Raw genomic sequence first — 16,935 nt, forward strand, 5'->3', positions numbered from 1 at the left:
AGATATATAAAACATGTCAACCTTGCAGAATGGTCACAGATACTTACTGGTTTAGGGATCAGCAGTGGCCTTACCTGTGACACAGGGATGCTGAGCCCCCCAGGATATTCTCCTCTTGTGTTTGATTTTGGGGGGGAAAGAAAGTTGTCTGTGCTGGGTAGATGTTTGCAAGCATTATTTTCTTCTTTCTTTTAATGCAAGTGTTTTAATTGGTTTACAGAATAAGAAGGTGCCTTTTTGGCTATTAGAGTTTATAAGTGAAAACTGGAAATTGCTGTTTGTCGTCCACCAAGTGCTAGCTGTCACACAGTAAATACGAGGCCATATGCTAGCACGGCCTTCCCATGGACGGCTGCACGGACTCTTCGGTATATAAAGGGTGCTGGAAGGCTTTTGGCAGCATTTCAGAGAAAAAAACCTTACCTTTTCACTTGAAGTCTGTACGGTTCCCCCTGCATTGCGTGGGACCGTTGAGTATTAGAGAAAAAGCTTGCAGATGAAGCTTATTTCTGCAGCTTCTTAGCCGTGCAATGCAGGTTCCCCCCCAAGAGCTCAGCGCGTCGGCTGAGGGGGCTGCGGGAGCACAGGTCGTCACTGGCCCGTTTGCATCGTTTGCAGACAGGGGCGAGGGCACCTGCAAGCGGGTGCTGGGGCGGCAGGACACCCCCGGCCGCGGTCGCTCGGGGACAGAGCGTGGTTTGGCCACGGCCCCGCGGCAGAAAGGTGCTCGGCAGGAAAAAACAGCTCGCGCTGTCTAATTAGCGGCCGGTGCCGGCCCTGTCTGGGCGTCGCGGCAGGCGCAGCGCGCACTTAAAAACCGCCCGGTGCACCGACGGGGCCGGGCATCGGCCCCAGCACGGGGTAAACAGGAAACACGCTTGTTTTTGCTCTTCCCAAAGTTTTGCAAGGAAACTTGGAAGCTGCAGCCCAGGTAGGAAACGCAGTGCGTGGCTCCGTGAGCGGTGCCGCAGCCCGGGAAGCCGGGGCGAGCAGCCGGGCTGCCGCGACCTGCTGCCGAATAGGTACTTCTGCAGCCTCCAGGGGTTTGCTATACAAAAATAACGGCAAATAAACTAGATTAACACCTTTGCCGATATGAACAGGACCTAGAATTATTATTTCAACAACGTAGTGCTGAGCCACGTTAAGTTACACTATGTAGCTAAATGCCTTTTTTTCCCCCCCTTTACTGATGAATAAGGGAAGCCGAGCGCTAAAAAGCAGGAGCGCTGGGTTTGGGCACCTGAGCTATGGGAAATCCTGGTTTTCCCGGATTTTTTCCGCGTGTCCGGCTGCAGCTTGTGGTGCATCCTGCTCGAGGCCGGGGTCCCCAGTGCCCTGCGGCTGCTGCCGCCGTCTCGGCGCTGGGGTTTTGCGCTCTTACCCCGGCGGCAGAGGGACATCGCAGCCCGCTCCCAATCCTGGGGGGATTTGCACGTTTTTACTGAAGCTTCTCTGATTCACGAGCAAACGCACCGTGCTGCACTAGTCCCTATCAAACTTTATTACTCTGCCACTACAGCAGCACATCTTATGTACAGCTTCGGTCCAAAGCAGCCGGGCGGCCGCTCTGCGGTTGCAGGGATTTGCCGTACGGCTGCGGGGCGACGCCGCCCCGTTGCAGGGCATGAGGGTCCCGTGTGCCTGCCCGCGGTGGCAGCTCCGGTGGCACCGCTGGGTAAACCTCCTCTCTTTGGTTGGATGCGATATCGCCGGGAAGGGTCAGTCCGAAACTGGAGGCTCTGGGCTTGCAGGCGCATCGGGAGCTGCTGGGGCTCTGCACCCAGCGAGCGGGGCCGGCTCTGGCTGCCCGGGGCGGCTTACGGGCACATCGCCGAGGAGGCAGATTCACTTAATAAATATAAACCACATACAGCAGGCGTTAGCACGAAGTACAGCAGTGCTCGTGTTGTCGGGAGGGATGAGTCGCCTGGGGCCGAGGGCTTTTGGCTGGTGCTAGTTTGGCTGGATGCAAAGACGAGATCTGCAGGGATTTCTTGCCAGGCTCTCACGCGACGGCGTGGTATCGGCGCGGCTGGCGGATACGTGGGAAGCCAGGTACCAAGGAGCCGGAGAGCATCACTGAGCCGGGACGACACGGTGAGGGGCACCGCGGGCGCCGGGCTCCCCGCCGGCGGGGCTGGAAGGAGGGCGCGGGGCCGAGCGGCTCCGCGGGGCCCCTACTCGGCGGCCGCGGGCAGCGGGAGGAAGAGGATGGCCTTCTGGCCGCCGTGCGTCCGCGGCCCCGCTTTGCTGCGGCCGTCCTTCTTCAGGCCGACGAACCAGCGCTTATCGGCGTGCTTCTTGGAGGCGTAGGTGTTGTAGTGGTTCTCCTCGAGGCGCTCCAGGAACAGGCACTCGTCGCTCGGCAGCCGCTGCGGAAGAGTGGGGTAAACGGCGTTATTTGGTTATTTACCCCCCCCCCGCCAGCGCCGTGCCCCCCCCGCCACTCACCGAGCCGTAGAGGAGCCCGTTGGTGTCCATGGCCAGGTACTGCCCGGACTGGGTGCCCCGTATGTACACCTCGCCCACGCTTTCCGCGCTGAGCTGCAGCCGGACTGCCAGGGAAAACAGAACAGCGGCAAAAACGAGAATAAGAGGAGAAGAAGAGGAGGAAAAAAAAAAAGATGTTGCCAGCGAGGTGTCGAAGCTGCTGGAGGGCCGTACGCACGCGGGAAAACACCGCCTCGCGCCCGCTCCTTCAAAGGAACCCCACAGCCACCTTTTGGGAGCCAAAACCCAATTTTTTCCTTATTTGACATCAAAGGAAGGTCGGTCTGCTTGCTAGGGCGCTGGAATGGGACACAGGAGATCGGGGGGTTAATTCTGGCTCTAATTTACAAATTTCTCATGTGGTTTTGACAAGACACTTAGGGAGTTGGCTATGCAAAAGCAGCTTGAGATGCAGAGCAGGGGGGAGCCGGCAGGGCCGCTTCTGCAGGAACTTTGGGGCTAAAAAGCGGAGTAGAAAGGTTAAAACCTGGCTCTAGTTCTTGATTAATACGTTGATCAAGAAACACTTGGGAAGAGGCGTTCTGCTGGAAGCGGCTTTGGGAGGGACGTGCTGTCGCGCTTCCCTTGAGAGCTCCCGCGCCCCGGCTGCGACGGGGACGGCAAAGCCCGGACGACTCATCGGCCGCTTCGGCGTGTGCGGAGAACGTGATTTCCCCAAGAACGGGACTTGGGAAAGCCGAGCCAGTCCAAAGCGCCGTGCCCAGCCTCCAGGCAGCCTGTTTCCCCGTGCTCGTACCACGGAGACCCGTAACGGGAGCGTTTAGGTTGGTGTGCCTGGAGCACGAAGGATGTCCCCGGTCCAAATCCTTCCTTTGCTTTTTACTTTATCCTCGTCCGGACGAGGTAAAAGGTAGTATCGCCTCTCGGCGTGGCAGAAGCCCCTGGCCCTGGGGGATATTTGCTGCTGTGGTTCAGGTTCTTCATCGGCTGGATGCCGCAGTCCTCGGATGCAGCCATGGAGAAGGAGAACCGGGGAAAACGGGAAGCAGGAGAGGAGTTACAGCACTGGCCTAAAACCTGCCGGGGCAGAGGGACGAGGGGCTCCGGCCAGCAGCAGAAATGCGGGGAAGCGGGAGGCAGCAGGGGACGGGAGGGACCCCATGCATGGGCCCTTATGCTTTTTGCAGGGCTATGCAGGTATTTTCCCCCCATGAGTAATGGGAGGAAACAGGGAAAATAAGGCTGGGCAGAGGCGTGTTTCTGGAAGGGAGCGTGGGCCCCATCCACGATGCTCCGAGACGCGCGGGCGAGGTTCCTGCTCCTTCCGCGGTGAGAGCGGGAGATGCCCAGGTGCTGCAGGGAAGGTGCTGGTGATCGTCTGGACCCCGAGGCCTAGGCTGATTTGAGTTTTTAATTTCTCATTAGCCGTCCTCCCCAGGTTTGCGGCTCGTGCCCGACAAGACAATTTGGGGTGAAAGGACGGATCCGGGATGCTCAGGTGGAACGGGATGCAGAAGCCAAGCGCCGTGCGGGGGCATGGGTGGCTCCCGCATCCCTCCCCGTGCAGGGTCGCCGGTGCTGGCGTGCTGCCGAGTCCGGCCAGACGCTGCTGCCCGCCGCCGTGTTTACGCAGCCTGAGGTCATCGTCCTCCGGCCGCGGCCCGCGCGCGGGCGTAAGTGGCCCCTGCAGCTGCACCCTGCTCCAAACTGCCTCTCTTTGCAACCGCAACAGCAAGGAGGAGGGTTAAGCTTGCGGGGGAGAAAACCACACGTACGTCTGTGGTTTCAAGGGAAAAAGCGCTTTTCTTAGAAGCTGCAAAGCAAATGCGGCTGCTCCCAACCCCTCTTTCTAGCCAGATTCGAGCCCAGTGGATCCCAGTCTCATCCCAGTCGGTGCCCAGGCTGTGGCATGCACGTAGTTCAGGCGAGGGTCGTGCTGGGAATGGAGAGAGCAGATGTTAAGGCTGGGGGATCGCAAAGGCGAAGCCATCTCCCTCCGCGTGCCGGGCCGTGGGGTGGGTTTGCTCCGGTCGGGGAGAGGGAAAGCGCTTGCAGGGTCTCCAGCGATGCGGGAAACTACGGGACAAGACAAGCGTGCATCTCTTCTGGCCGTGCAGCACGGTGTTATTAATGGTCAGTGTTTGCCCTGTGTCGGGTGATCTGCAGCACTTTGGGACGGTAGCGCTGAACGTGGCAGGAGAACTGCAAAGCGGCAACCAGAGTCAGTTCGCCAGCGCTCTACATGAAGCCATTAGTGTCTACGCTGGGCAACGTCACCTTGCTTTTCCAGAGGTCTGTCTGGTGCAGACCAACACAGAGCAAACTCCGTGCAGTCTGTTTTTCTACCTGCAATGGATAAAAGCAGCGCAAACAGAGCGCTAAGAGCAAGGATGGGGTTAGGAAAGACATCGTGCGATGGGTGGAGGCTACAGGAGCACACGCTACGCGCGATTCATAAGGCAAATAGTCATTTTCCGCAGGCTCAGAGCTGTTCAGAAGACCAAAGCCAGGCAAATGCAAGACCAGCTCTAATCACGCATTAAAAAAATATTAGAAAGAATGGTACAAATGCATGATCAGTCCCTGAGCCCATCCAAGGGCGGGCTGAATAGGGGCAGGATGCTCAGATCACGTGTGGTCCCCTGAGAGCATCGCGGCACCGGGGAGAACTGCAGAACGGCGGCCTTGTCTTAGAAAAGTGAAGGCTGCTTTTAAAGAAAGGGGAAAAAATCAGCAGAGAAAGAGAGAAGGAAGCTTTGTAGCAATAACGAGCTTTGCTAAAGGATTGCAAACAATGTACAGCTGCAAGCTCGGTCTCCAGCCAGGACTTGCTTCCCCGGGGAAAACCAGATGAGCAGATCTGCAGGCACCTCCGGGGAGTGAACGACCACCTCTGCTTGGCTGCTGGTTCCCGGGGCCTCGGCGGCCCTTCCGCGAGCGAACGGTCCCGCTCCGACGTGCAGGTGTGCGTGGTGCAGCCCGGTTCCCGCGGGAGCACCCGGAGCCGCTCCAGGCCAAAGCCGTGTTTCGGCAGAAGAGTCCTGCCAGCCCTGGGGAGCCTTTTCTTAAGCAGCTTCTGGAGAAGGAAGGGGCTGCCAGAAAGGCACGGGAAGGCAAGCGTGGGTGTCCGCGTGGCCTGGCGTCCCAGGCCGGCTGTGAGGGGCAACTGGCCACAGCGGGAGCTCCGCTCACCCCCAAAACCTTGTCCCGGCAGGAGCACAGGGAGCGTGCAGCAACCGATGCAGGGCACTGCAAGCTGTACTTGTTTTCAGAAAAAACCGTGCATGGTAAAACGGGTGGGGGTTTAAAGCCGTAAATCGCAAAGCAGCTTGCTTTAGGCTGATTCTGCCACTACGGGACTTTTGCATCCCGCAGCACCGTATCTTGCTGTTTAAGGGGAAAGGGAGTTACCCGAAGCCCAGAGCACAGTGCGTGCAAAATGCACGGAGAAAACGCGTCCTGCATGCAGGGCAGCGGGCCCCGGTCCCGCGCTCGGCAGCGAGGGGGGCGAGCACCCCACCGCCCGCCGAGCCCCGCGCGCTTACTGTGCAGGTCGCCGCGGTCCCTGGTGCCGTCCACGCGCCCGTCGGGGCGGATGCGCAGGAAGTGGCCCCCGTTGCTGCAGTACAGCAGCTTGGGCTGCTGGTAGTTCCCCGCCGGCAGGTCGAATTTTTCGGTGAGGGCGGCGAAGGTGGTTATCTCCCCCTCTGCCATCGCGATGCCGGGGCTTCACGGCTGCAAGAGAGGCAGCAGCAGCTCAGCTCCGCGCCGCCCCCGCGCTTTTCTAGGGCGGCGGGGCCCGGAGGTGCTGCTCTCTATTGACGCACGGACTAAAATTATACACCCCCCCCGCCCCCCCAAAAAAAAAGAAAACCGCTGGAAAACCACCCAGTGCCCGGCTGAAGCCCACGCGAGGCAGCAGCTCCCTGCGCTATGACGACCCGCAGGCAGGGCTGGCACGGGGCGTTGCACACGCAGCGCGCGCGAGGCAGCCAACGCTGCTGCACGGCTTGGTGCTCTGCACCGCACCTGCGCAGGGCATGCACACGCTTCAGAGCAGGGCAAAACTCAGATATTGGGGGAGATAGCAAGGGGGAGAGGAGGCTTTCGCTGCTTGGGCACCGGTCTGGCTGTAATTCGGGTTACCAGTAAGCAGGAGACTTACCCAAACACTGTGCAATAGCATACAAAGTAATGCATTGCTGCATCTAGCTTATATCACACCTCTGCGCCCTTGCCAGGCTCAGCAAAAATGCTCAAAATTGAAAGCACGTCTTTGGTTGCTGTCCTTCGTATACCGAGTTCCTCAGTGCTTGTAGAGAAGAGGGTTTATGAACAGAAAAACACAGGGCATCATGTGAATCTAGATGCAGGAAATGACTTTAAATGTCATTTTTTCCCATAGTTATACTATGGGAAATAGTATATACTCATTGTTTGTTTATACTTATACTCTTTATACACTATAAAAACGTGTTTTTAGCACTGAGTTGTAACGCTGTTGCATCAGGATGGAGCTAGTATTCTATATATACCCCAGGAGAGCGACCTGGGAGATGTTAAGGACTGCCCTGGCCCCGTGCCGCCCGGCCTGGACGCCGTGGTCGGGAGCAGAGCCCCCGCTCCCCGCGCTGCTTCCCGCCGAGCAGCCGCGTCTTCCTCGCCGCGCGCGGGGTGTCGATGCCCCCCGGCCGGCCCCGAGCACCCACCTCCGAGCCGCGCAGCCGGTGCGTAAAGCCTCGGTGCTTCACCGAGAGCTAATCCGAGACCGCGGCATCACGTCGCTTACCAGAACTAAAGCTTTCCTTAAACCCGTACCGAGCGTGAAAGGCGCTCCGAGATCTCCCGGGCCGACGGCACCTGGAAGCGGGAAGCAGCCCCCAAGCCGAGAGCTCCAAAACCGGCTGCGGCCGGAGCGAGCTGCGGCCGGCGATGCCTCACTCGCTTCAGCGTCCGGACGTTCGAGCCTCCGTGGATCGCTTCAACAGAGCGGCTATGTTGGAAATTTGGGGATTGTTTCTTCACTTTCCTGTTTTCCCTTGAAGGTTTTTTTCCTGCTATTTTTAGGCGGTGTTTGGTGCTCGCCAGCTGCCTTTCCCTCCGCAAGAGAGGCTGGATGACCGCTGTTTTCCACTCGCGTTGTCTCCCCTTGCTAAATGCTGCTGCCGTTCCCGCACTCCTACGGCCGCGTAGCTGGCAGCCCGCACGCAGCCCCGCTCGCGGCCCCGCGGTCAGACCCCGGGCAGGACGGGTCAGGGTTTGGGGGGGCGAAAAAGCGAGCGAGAGAGAGAGACCCTGGACCAAGCACTGCATAACTACTTGCTTTTTTGAGTAGGAGCCCAACAAAACGATTAAGCAGCTCAAAGGGGAATAGAAAACTATTGGCAAGATGCTAAGCCAAGAGACATCGCACCGCGGCGGCTGTTCGGTGCTCGTAGCCCAGCTGTGCGCAGGGGCTCACCTCTTCCCTCCCACCCCGAGCAATGCACTTTTCCCCTTTATTTTGGGTGTTTTCCCGTGTTTAAGTAACTGCCCGGCTGGGTGACTCTGTCAGGTGGGCTGGATTCGCTGTGAACTCCAGGTCAGCTACAGCCGACGCACCCCTCCTGCGCCAGGGCTCGCGGGCTGCGGGCAGCAGCTGTTTGGAAGAGCCTCCCTGCAACCTGGCGTTGCAGCCCGGGGAGCAAAGGAAGGGAGTCAGGGAGTCACGTGCTGCGGGTTGGAGCTTGGGAACGCGAGAAAAAAAATCGCCACTGCGATGAATCGCCTAATCCCTGAGCTCTGGGGGTCTCGCGGCCGGCCGGGGGGCCAGCTGGGCCGGGAGGCCGGTGCACTGGGGGCAATGGGAAATAAGTGAGGTCCTCTCCATTTCCCACTTCCAAACCAGTACAGGCTTCGCTAGACAGAAAGTCCTGTTGGCTCCTTTGCTCGCTCCACAAAGACGGTGTTGGAGAGGTTTTGGCAGCCGGGGGGCTGCTAATGGGCCGCGGGATTTCTGCACGTCTGGGTTGCTGGTTCGCACACAGACCGTCCCCAGCGCCCCGGAAACCTCCGGCTGCGGCGCGTCGGCTGCGGTGAAATGAGCTGGGCGATGCTCCACAGGGCAGCGGGAAGAAACGCTCCGGCAGCCTGCGTTGAGCACGGCTTTGGCACGAGTCTGGATGCATGGATGAAAAGTGCCGTTAATAACAACTGTCGCTTAGATCATCCCATAGAGAGCAGGCGGAAAGCTCCAAAGAGACACGGCCATCCCAGGATTTGCTCACGGTGCTGTCAGACCTCTCTCATGGGGTTGGCGTCTCCTGCATTGGGCCCCAGGGAGCTCAGTGGAAGCACTGGGACTGGTTTCGCTTTGCAAAGGGCCATTTTCTCCGTCACAGCAAGAAGGACATTTGCACCAGTGCATATAACCCAGCTGTGATCCAGCCCGGTTCCCCTTCCCCCTTCCACCCGCAGGCGCTTCCCGGGAGCGTGGATGCTGCGCACGAGGCTGCGGAGCGGTTGCAACAGGCAATGCATTTCCGAAGCGCTGAGGCTCCGGCTCTGCATGTCGGCGCTGGCAGAACAGCCCAGGAGCTGCTTGCGTTTTGCCTTTGATATTCTTGTGAAAATCAGGTCTAGTGCTGCAGCTCAGGCAGTTGGACGTCTCTCTCTTTCTTCTCTTTGCTTGGAAAATAGAAACCTTTCCCAGGCGTGCTGCTCCTGGGCGCTGCGTGTCCCGGGAAAGGCCGTCTCCAGGGCCCCCCAGCTGGAAACGCTGCCCGCCCCGGCACAGCTTTCCCTTCGGAGGAGCCGGCCGAGCTCTCCTTGCTCGGCTTGTGGCTGGCTCAGGCTCCCGCTGCTGCTGGCTGGGACCTCTGCTCCCGGGTAAATCCCCTTGACCCTGCTCGCGGGGGTTCACCAGCGTGTCTCCGTGCCGGGAAAGCCCTCCCGAGCGTCGGGGAAGGGGCCGAACCTGGACGGGCCGGGTGAAACCCGCAGCCGTGCTTTACCGCGGGCCGGTGATGCCTGGGACTGCGCATCCTCGGAGGCAGCTAGTACAGGATTAGGCAGAGCATACGCTAAATGCAGGTAACTTTGTGCGTATCGGCAGAAAGCACCGTGTTTTTTCCAGCAAGGGTTTTGGTAAGCTGCCACTTTTATCTCTAGTGACAGGATTAGCTGCTTGGTGAAACATCGCTCAGCCGGGTTCTGCCCTTTACAAGTGGAATTTGCAGTACAAAGTGTGGCCAAAACTGCAGGGATTAATTTAACGAATGCCCAGAGTCACCATCCCTTCTCTGCCAGGACCTGGAAACACAGTCGTCCCATGGGATTCCCTCAGGTAAAACAGAAAGGAGTGTGAACATAAAACCTTCCGCGGTTTACTGAAGCGTTAACCCTGGTGGCAAGGGTGACCGTGTCCTTGGCTGAGAAGAGGCTGGTGACCAACAGTCGGGAGCATCGCGATAAGGTGACACTGAGGGAAAACCTGCGTTCGGTCCCAGCAGGACGGTGAAGGGTGATTCCCGCTGCTGACCGTGGCAGGAGTTTGACCGGTCCCTTTTCTCATCCTCCCTTAAAGGCAGCATTAAAAAATAAATGATGGCACCGGGGAATAAGGTGAAAGAGGCACCTCGTACCGCTGGCGGGCCTTTCCCAGCCCCTCTTTGCGGGGCAGAAATAGGGTCGCTGGGCCCGATCCTGCCCGGTTTATGCCCTCCCAGCCCCACGTTAGCCTCTGTCTGGCTTGCGCAGGCGACGACCCGAGCCGCGTTTTGGGGTGCAGACAAGTGAATTGCTGCAGGTTTTGTCTCAAAGCCGCACACGGTTTCCAGGCTCCTCTTTGGAGCCAGGGCGGCTGGTGCCGCATCTTGGCAGGCCGACAGCGTCCGCGGGGAGAGGGGAGAAGGCGGCGATGCTCCGCTCCCCAGCTGCGCCCCAGCCGCTCCCAGCCCTCCGCCCCCGGCCCGCTGCCGCCAGCTCCGCGACGGTCCTGCTGGCTCCTTGGAGGTCCCACCGGCTCCGTGGAGGTCCCACTGGCTCCGTGGCAGTGCCGGGAGGGTCTCGGCCCCGGGGCCGGCGCAGCCCGCACACCCGTGCGCAGCCGCGCATCCCACGGCCCCAGCTGCGCTCGCCGGCTCCCAACGCAAACCAGATGTCGGGGCCCTCCCGGACGGAAAGATCACCCTGGACGGGGAGTCGGAAAAGCTGCTCCGCCGGCTGAGGCTGCAGTGGAAGATACGCTGCCGCGGTGGAGGACACCTTTGGGCTTTGCAGCGCGGGATGACGGCATTGCTGGACCGCTGCAAGGAGCCGGTGGGCGGGCGGGCGGGCGGCTGCTGCTCTCCATCCCGCTCCCCCAGCTCCCTCCCTTCCCGGTTAGAGAGCGGTTCTTTCTCAAGGCAATAGTTTACGGCGCTTGCTGACAAAGGCTGCTCTGTCCGGAGCTGGCAACGCGCTCGGCACCGGCAGCTCCAGCCCATCCCGGCGCTGGAGGCCAGGCCCGAGCGGGGGCTGCGGGTTGGGGTCCGGGCGCTCGCCCGCAGTGCGCGCTCGCTCGCTGGGGCTTTGGCCAGCTTTGCTTCCCTGCACCTCGGTTCCTCGGGCGGGAGATGACAAGGAACACTGTAAAAAGCAATGGGTCACCAGCGCCGAAAGTGTTTGCTGCTGGCACGGGAAAGGCTCTGCCTTGCTCTGGGGCGTGCGGGAGCGGAGGATGCAAACGCGTGCCCGCTGGCAGGGCAGCTCTGCGGGCGAAGCCGGGCTGGTGGCCCGGTGCCATTGCTAATCAGGTGTGAGGCTGAAATGGGAGAGCAGACTGGAAATAGGGATGTTCCCGCGGTGCTGGATGGAACCCCCCCTCCAGCCGGGCCTCTGCAGAGCGGCCAGCCTGGATTAAGGCTTGGCTCAGGCTCCCGGGCTGGGGCCGGGCTTGGTTCGGGCTCGGTGCACCGTCCCTGTGCAACTATCGGTTTCTGGGTTCGCCATAAGCTCAGCATTGATTTACTGCCCTGAAAACGTGCAGGGAGTTAATTACGCCCACTCTAAACCATTTGTCTAAGGAACATGTAGCTCGTCCTGTCCAGTTCTCAGGGAAACTGGCTGGAAGGATTCTGCAGCGGACTTTAAACCTGGTGCCTAATAGCCGTCGCTGCTCACCCTGCTTTATCTGCTGGAGGAAAGCCCTTGAGCTGTGTTTTCCCGTGCACGCTGTTGCTCAATACCCGTCTAACACACGCCTGAGTTACTAATTGTGCCACCAGGAAAATTCTCCAATAAATACCCGTTTTCTTATCTGAGTGGTTTGCAGGGCCGTGCAGGGCGGCACTGCGGCGCACGGGAGCATCCCGGGAGCGTGGCGGTGCCGGAGCCGGAGGCCGTGCCCCGCCGGAGCAGGGCGAGCTGCAAGCTGGGTCTTGGCACAAGCAGATGAGACGGTCAGCAACCCCCACCCCAGGCAGCTGCACTTATTGCTGATGTACAGCAAGACCGCGTGACCTCGTTGTCCTTTATGGCCACCACGGACCCTATAAGACTCAAATCAATGTCTTAGATGAGAAGTGAAGACCTTGATAATTGAGCATCTTTCATGCAGTTAGTGGTAAATAATAATTTGCCGCTCTGCCCGCGCTCCTGCTCCTGCTCCGGCCCGGAGGCAGCGGCGGCTGTGACGAGGTCCGCGGCGACTCGGCCCTTCCCGGGCCGCCTCCCTGCCAGCATCCGCTTGCTGTTTTCCATCGCGGCGCGTCCCGGGCGAGGTGACCTTTCCCTGGAGGCTGCTCCACCTTTCCCATCTCGGTAAACAAGAAACCACCTCAGAAAAGGGCGTCCCAGGAGGGATGGCTGCGGTTTTAAATATCTGATGAGCGTCGGCTGCCGAGGCCGGAGCGTTTTTCCATGGAGGCATCCCGGGCTTTGGGCTTCTGGCTCCCAAGCAGGCACCGACCAAGGATGCAGGGATGCTCCTCGTGCCCGATGCCCTCGCCCCAGGCGCTTCCAGGTCTGGCTGGGTGGAAAGCCGTTCCCAGGGAGGTCTGCCCACAGCGGGGACGTCGGTGACAGCTCGTGCTGGTCCTACAACCTCATCAGTGGGGGGAAAACCCAAGCTGAGCCCAACCGAGCGAAAGGAAGCGCCAGGGTGGCGGCTCCCGGGTGCAGCCAGCTCCCGGGAATGCTGTGTCCGCGTCCTGCCCGGGGAGCCAGCTCCTCGCAGCCCCTCCAGCGAGATGCATGTTAGGGGAGCGGGAGACGGGACCAATTTCATTGAACATCAAATGCTTTCCAAGGTTTATGTCCAAGATTTGACCTAAAATCAAAGCTTGGAGGTGGGAATGCTGGTGGAACACGCAGCCCTCTGACTTATATCCGTATGTATAAACCAGACTGATGGGTGCCGTCTCCGGAGAAAGCAGGGGCGTCTGCCGGGCCGGCCGGGCTCCGGGAGCGACGGCAAACGTGGGAAGCGGCCAGCTCGGCACTCCGGCTCTTTCCCCGTGCCCGGAGGGGGCCGGGAAGGGCCGCGTAGGCCCCCGAGGCGCACCTGGAGGGGGGCGGCTTCCCAAAGCGGCACCAGGTTTCTACCCTTAAAGTACAAATTAAAGTAAAAGTCAGAGGTCGGGACGGGCTTTTTAAGCCCAGCAAGGCGGTGAGTCACGTCTGAGCCGCGGGTCTAGACTGCGGCCGGCAACGGCACGCGAGGACGAGCCCAAGGGCCAAATTCAGCGCTGGGGCTGGCGCAGCGCCCGCGCCGTCCCCGTGCCCGCGGGGTGCAAGCAGGACCTGCCGCCCTCTCCCCGGGGAGGCTTTGCCCAGAAAACCGGCTTCTGCTGGCTGGGGTTTTTAGCCAGATTAAAAATTTGCTATTTTTAGCTTGGTTTGATCTGAAATTCCCTGGAAGGGTTAGAAACCCCGGCACAGCGAGGGAGCGGCGCCGTGGGAATCTCCCCCCCGTCCGGCATCGCCCGCCCGCCAGGGCCGCGGCACCCCTCGCCGCCCCTTCCCTCCGCTCCCCCGGGGACCGGCTTGCGAGGCCTCGACATCTGCTTTCGGTCTCCAACAACGGCGTTGCAATAAGAGACGCTGATGTTGGAAACGCGGCAAAAATATTAACTGATATTACTGCGAAATGCTGCTTCAGGCATTTTTCTGATTGAACGAACAGGGGAGCTGAGGGAGGATTAGTGCATTTGCTCAGGCCGCTGGGGCGGAGATGCCCCGACAAAGCCACAGTCCCCGTCTCTTCCGCTGAACTGCTTTCCAGAATTTCTGCTGCGAAGAGGTTTCTATTGTGAGTTGTTGTTCGGTTTTTTTAAAAGCACTCGGTCAGGCCTTTAGCTCAAGCGCTCATGGTTTGCATGCACTTTCAAAAATTTAATATAAGATTTCTAAAAACGCCCTAATGGTGGGTTTTTGCGTGCTGTGTAAGACTGACCCGGAGCTGCCCGTGTCACCGCGCTCGCGGGGCCGCGGCTGGCTCGGAGCGCAGACCCCCGCGCCGGGTGCTCCCACGTAAGGACCCGCTACCAAGACTTTTTTAGTGCAAGAAGCCAGGAGAAGGGGGCAGCTGGGCCGGGAGGAGCCGGCGCTGGGGCAGCGGTGCCCGTCCCTGTGCGCTGCGGCCCGGCGAGGCGGCCGGTGACGCTTTTGGGTCGACCTAATGTTAATTGTCGCCTTGGGCCGGTGACGCTTTTGGGTTGAGCTGTTGTTAATTGTCGCCTTTCGGCACCGCTCCTCGCAGCCTCCCGTTCCTGCACCCCGGCTGAGGAGCAGATACATTCCCTCGTCCCAACCAGATTCCTCTCCCCTGAAAATACCCGTCTTTGCTATCGGGGGAAGAAAAGCTCCTTTATAAGTGCTAATTTTTTTTTTTTTTTTGGTAATCTTTGACTTGGCTTCCAAAGAGCAAACAACTATTTCAGGTGGAGCTTTGGGGCCGCTCTGGGACGGCTGCAGCTGCAGGAGGGAGAAGAGGAGCCCGAAATAACGCCGCCGCGGCTATTACCGGCGCGGGCCGCGCGCTAGCCCTAACGCCTCATTACACCTCTGCCGCGAGCTGCTAACTGCTGCCTAGGCCGGCCCGGGGACGCCAAATATAGACCGAAACGCGGCCAGCGTCCCTGCCCGGGGGCGAGGAGGGGACGGGAACGATGGGCGCCGGTGCTGCCACGCAAAATCCTATGCGAGTTGAAAGCGATGGAGCTGGTCAGTAGTACTCAGACCCCTGGCTAGAGCAGGTTTAAGCACTTTTTTTTTTTTTTTAAGAAAGGAAACACTTTTTTCCATCAGAAATGAACCGCTTTATAGTAATGTCTCATTTAAACAAATTTCCTATTTGGAAAAAAGTTCCCGAATGGTCCAAATAGTGTGCTCTGCAATTTAAAATGCTTTGTGTATTCTGGCTCCGGTTCAGTCTTTTGTCAAAAGCTTTATGTAAATTGGCAGTAAGTTTAAAATTACTAATTGAAATGAAACATCCACTCCCTGAACCCTTCTCTTCTCCCCAGGCACAGCAGCCTAGAGACGTTTGCAAGGTTTGGGGGTTTTGGCCAAGTCGGGTAGGGAAATATTTCCGACATCCTAAAACTGTCCTTGGAGGAAAGTGCTCCCTGCTCTGCAAGGGCCCCTGCGGGCAGAGGGCTGCGTCTCCCACCCCCACCCCGGCTCCGGGGCAGATGTGCTGCGGGAGAGGATGCTCCACGCCGCACTGCCATGGGACACGGCTCGGGCATCCGCATCTTGCAGCCCCTCCGGAATGCCGCGGTGCCAGGGATCGCAGCCCCTCCGGGATGCCGTGGTGCCAGGGATTGCAGCTCCTCCGGGATGCCACAGTGCCAGGGATTGCAGCCCCTTCGGGATGCTGCGGTGCCAGGGATTGCAGCTCCTCCGGGATGCCACAGTGCCAGGGATTGCAGCCCCTTCGGGATGCTGCGGTGCCAGGGATTGCAGCCCCTCCGGGATGCTGCAGTGCCAGGGATCGCAGCCCCTCCGGGATGCTGCAGTGCCAGGGATCGCAGCTCCTCCGGGATGCCACAGTGCCAGGGATTGCAGCCCCTTCGGGATGCTGCAGTGCCAGGGATCACAGCTCCTCCGGGATGCTGCAGTGCCAGGGATTGCAGCTCCTCCGGGATGCCGCGGTGCCAGGGATTGCAGCCCCTCTGGGATGCTGCAGTGCCAGGGATCGCAGCCCCTCTGGGATGCTGCAGTGCCAGGGATCGCAGCCCCTCCGGGATGCTGCGGTGCCAGGGATTGCAGCTCCTCCGGGATGCTGCAGTACCAGGCATCCCAGTCCCTCCGGGATGCCGCGGTCCAGGAATTGCAGCATCATCCCCCGAAACGCGCCTCCCCCCCGCGCACACACGCCGACCGAAGCCGGGGCGCTGGGCACGACGCGGGCGACTCACCCGCCGCAGGCTCCTCGGGGGCTGCGCCCGGCCGGCTGAGCTCGTCTTCGTGCCGAGGGCAGCCGAGCAGCCCCGGCGCTGCCGCGGGGAGCGTGCCGGGAGGAGGGTGGCAGGGCCGCGGCTGCTCCCCGCGCGCTTCTCCTCCCTCGGCGCCGCGGAGCCCGGGGGCGACGGGGAAAGTCTCCGGCAGGCAGCGGGGCTGGGGGCAGCTGGCTCTGGCTCCAGCTCCGGCTCCGGCTGTGGCTGCGGCACGGCAGCGGTGCGGCACCCGCACGGCCGCTCCGGCGCTTTCCGCAGGGCAGCTGGCTATGCCGAGCGGCCGCTGGCCTCAGCCCAGCCGCCTCCTGTTTGTGTTGAGCCTCCCATTGCCAAGGAAACGGGGACTGCGGGGAGGCAGGATCGGAGGGGGGGAAAGCCGGAGGAAAAGCAGCGTTCCTGTTACTTTCTTTTCCGTTCCCACCTCTGTGGCCTTTTGTGCAACCACTGGCTGTTTCAGTGCCCTTCCTAGGCGAGGCGATAACCCCTAACCGGTATCGTGCTCCCGGTTCACCTGGCTGTGCCGAAATGCCGAGCACACGGGATGCAGGTGGACCCCGAGCACGTGGGATGCAGGATGCCCAGACAAATGCCGAGGATGCGGGATGTGGAGGAACCCCAAGCACATGGGATGCCCAGACAAATGCCGAGGATACGGGATGCGGATGAACCCCAAGCACATGGGATGCCCAGACAAATGCCGGGGATGCGGGGTGCCCAGACGGACGCCGAACACACAGGATGCTAAAACCGGTCGCCGCTGCCTTAACAGCCCTGTGGCACCTCCAAGCAGGGAGTGTTTGGCCTTAAAAGCTGAAGCGGCTTTGAGAGTGCTCTCAGCCTGATAAAACGTGGCTCAATATCCCGAAGGACCGTGTTTCCCCCGAGGAATTTGGCTCTGTCTGGTCCTGACGCCAGTGCCACCGAGCAGCTCGTCCCCGCACACCGTGGCTGCGGGGAAGCAGGGAGGTGAGCGAGCGCGGGCACGTCCTGCCCTAGGTGAGACAGGCTGCAAGCTTGACGTCTGTTTGAATCAGTTATAGCACCTAAGGCAACAAACGGC

General features: G+C 60.2%; 1 protein-coding gene and 1 long non-coding RNA gene across 3 annotated transcripts in view; one reads left to right on the plus strand and one right to left on the minus strand.

Annotated features, from left to right (window-relative positions):
- Nucleotides 1–16,935, plus strand: part of LOC135329989 (uncharacterized) — a 41,158-nt gene that overhangs the window by 7,604 nt on the left and 16,619 nt on the right. The window lies entirely within an intron of this gene.
- On the minus strand, nt 1,484–16,040 carry FGF1 (fibroblast growth factor 1). The gene is made up of 4 exons (XM_026118153.2): nt 15,837–16,040; nt 6,000–6,189; nt 2,455–2,558; nt 1,484–2,375 (listed from the first exon to the last, which is right to left on the minus strand). Exons 2-4 carry the CDS (start codon nt 6,166–6,168, stop codon nt 2,181–2,183), a joined length of 468 nt encoding a protein of 155 aa, XP_025973938.1. The 5' UTR covers nt 6,169–6,189; nt 15,837–16,040; the 3' UTR covers nt 1,484–2,180.

This window comes from Dromaius novaehollandiae, chromosome 15 (assembly GCF_036370855.1).
Source record: "Dromaius novaehollandiae isolate bDroNov1 chromosome 15, bDroNov1.hap1, whole genome shotgun sequence".
In the NCBI taxonomy this organism is placed as follows: domain Eukaryota; kingdom Metazoa; phylum Chordata; class Aves; order Casuariiformes; family Dromaiidae; genus Dromaius; species Dromaius novaehollandiae.

Coding starts and splice junctions, on each gene's coding strand:
- FGF1 (XM_026118153.2), bottom strand. CDS start 6,168: ATGGCAGAGGGGGAGATAACCACCTTCGCCGCCCTCACCGAAAAATTC. Junction 2,559..5,999: donor GGACCGCGGCGACCTGCACA/GTAAGCGCGCGG, acceptor TTTCCCTGGCAG/TCCGGCTGCAGCTCAGCGCG. Junction 2,376..2,454: donor ACGGGCTCCTCTACGGCTCG/GTGAGTGGCGGG, acceptor ACTCTTCCGCAG/CGGCTGCCGAGCGACGAGTG.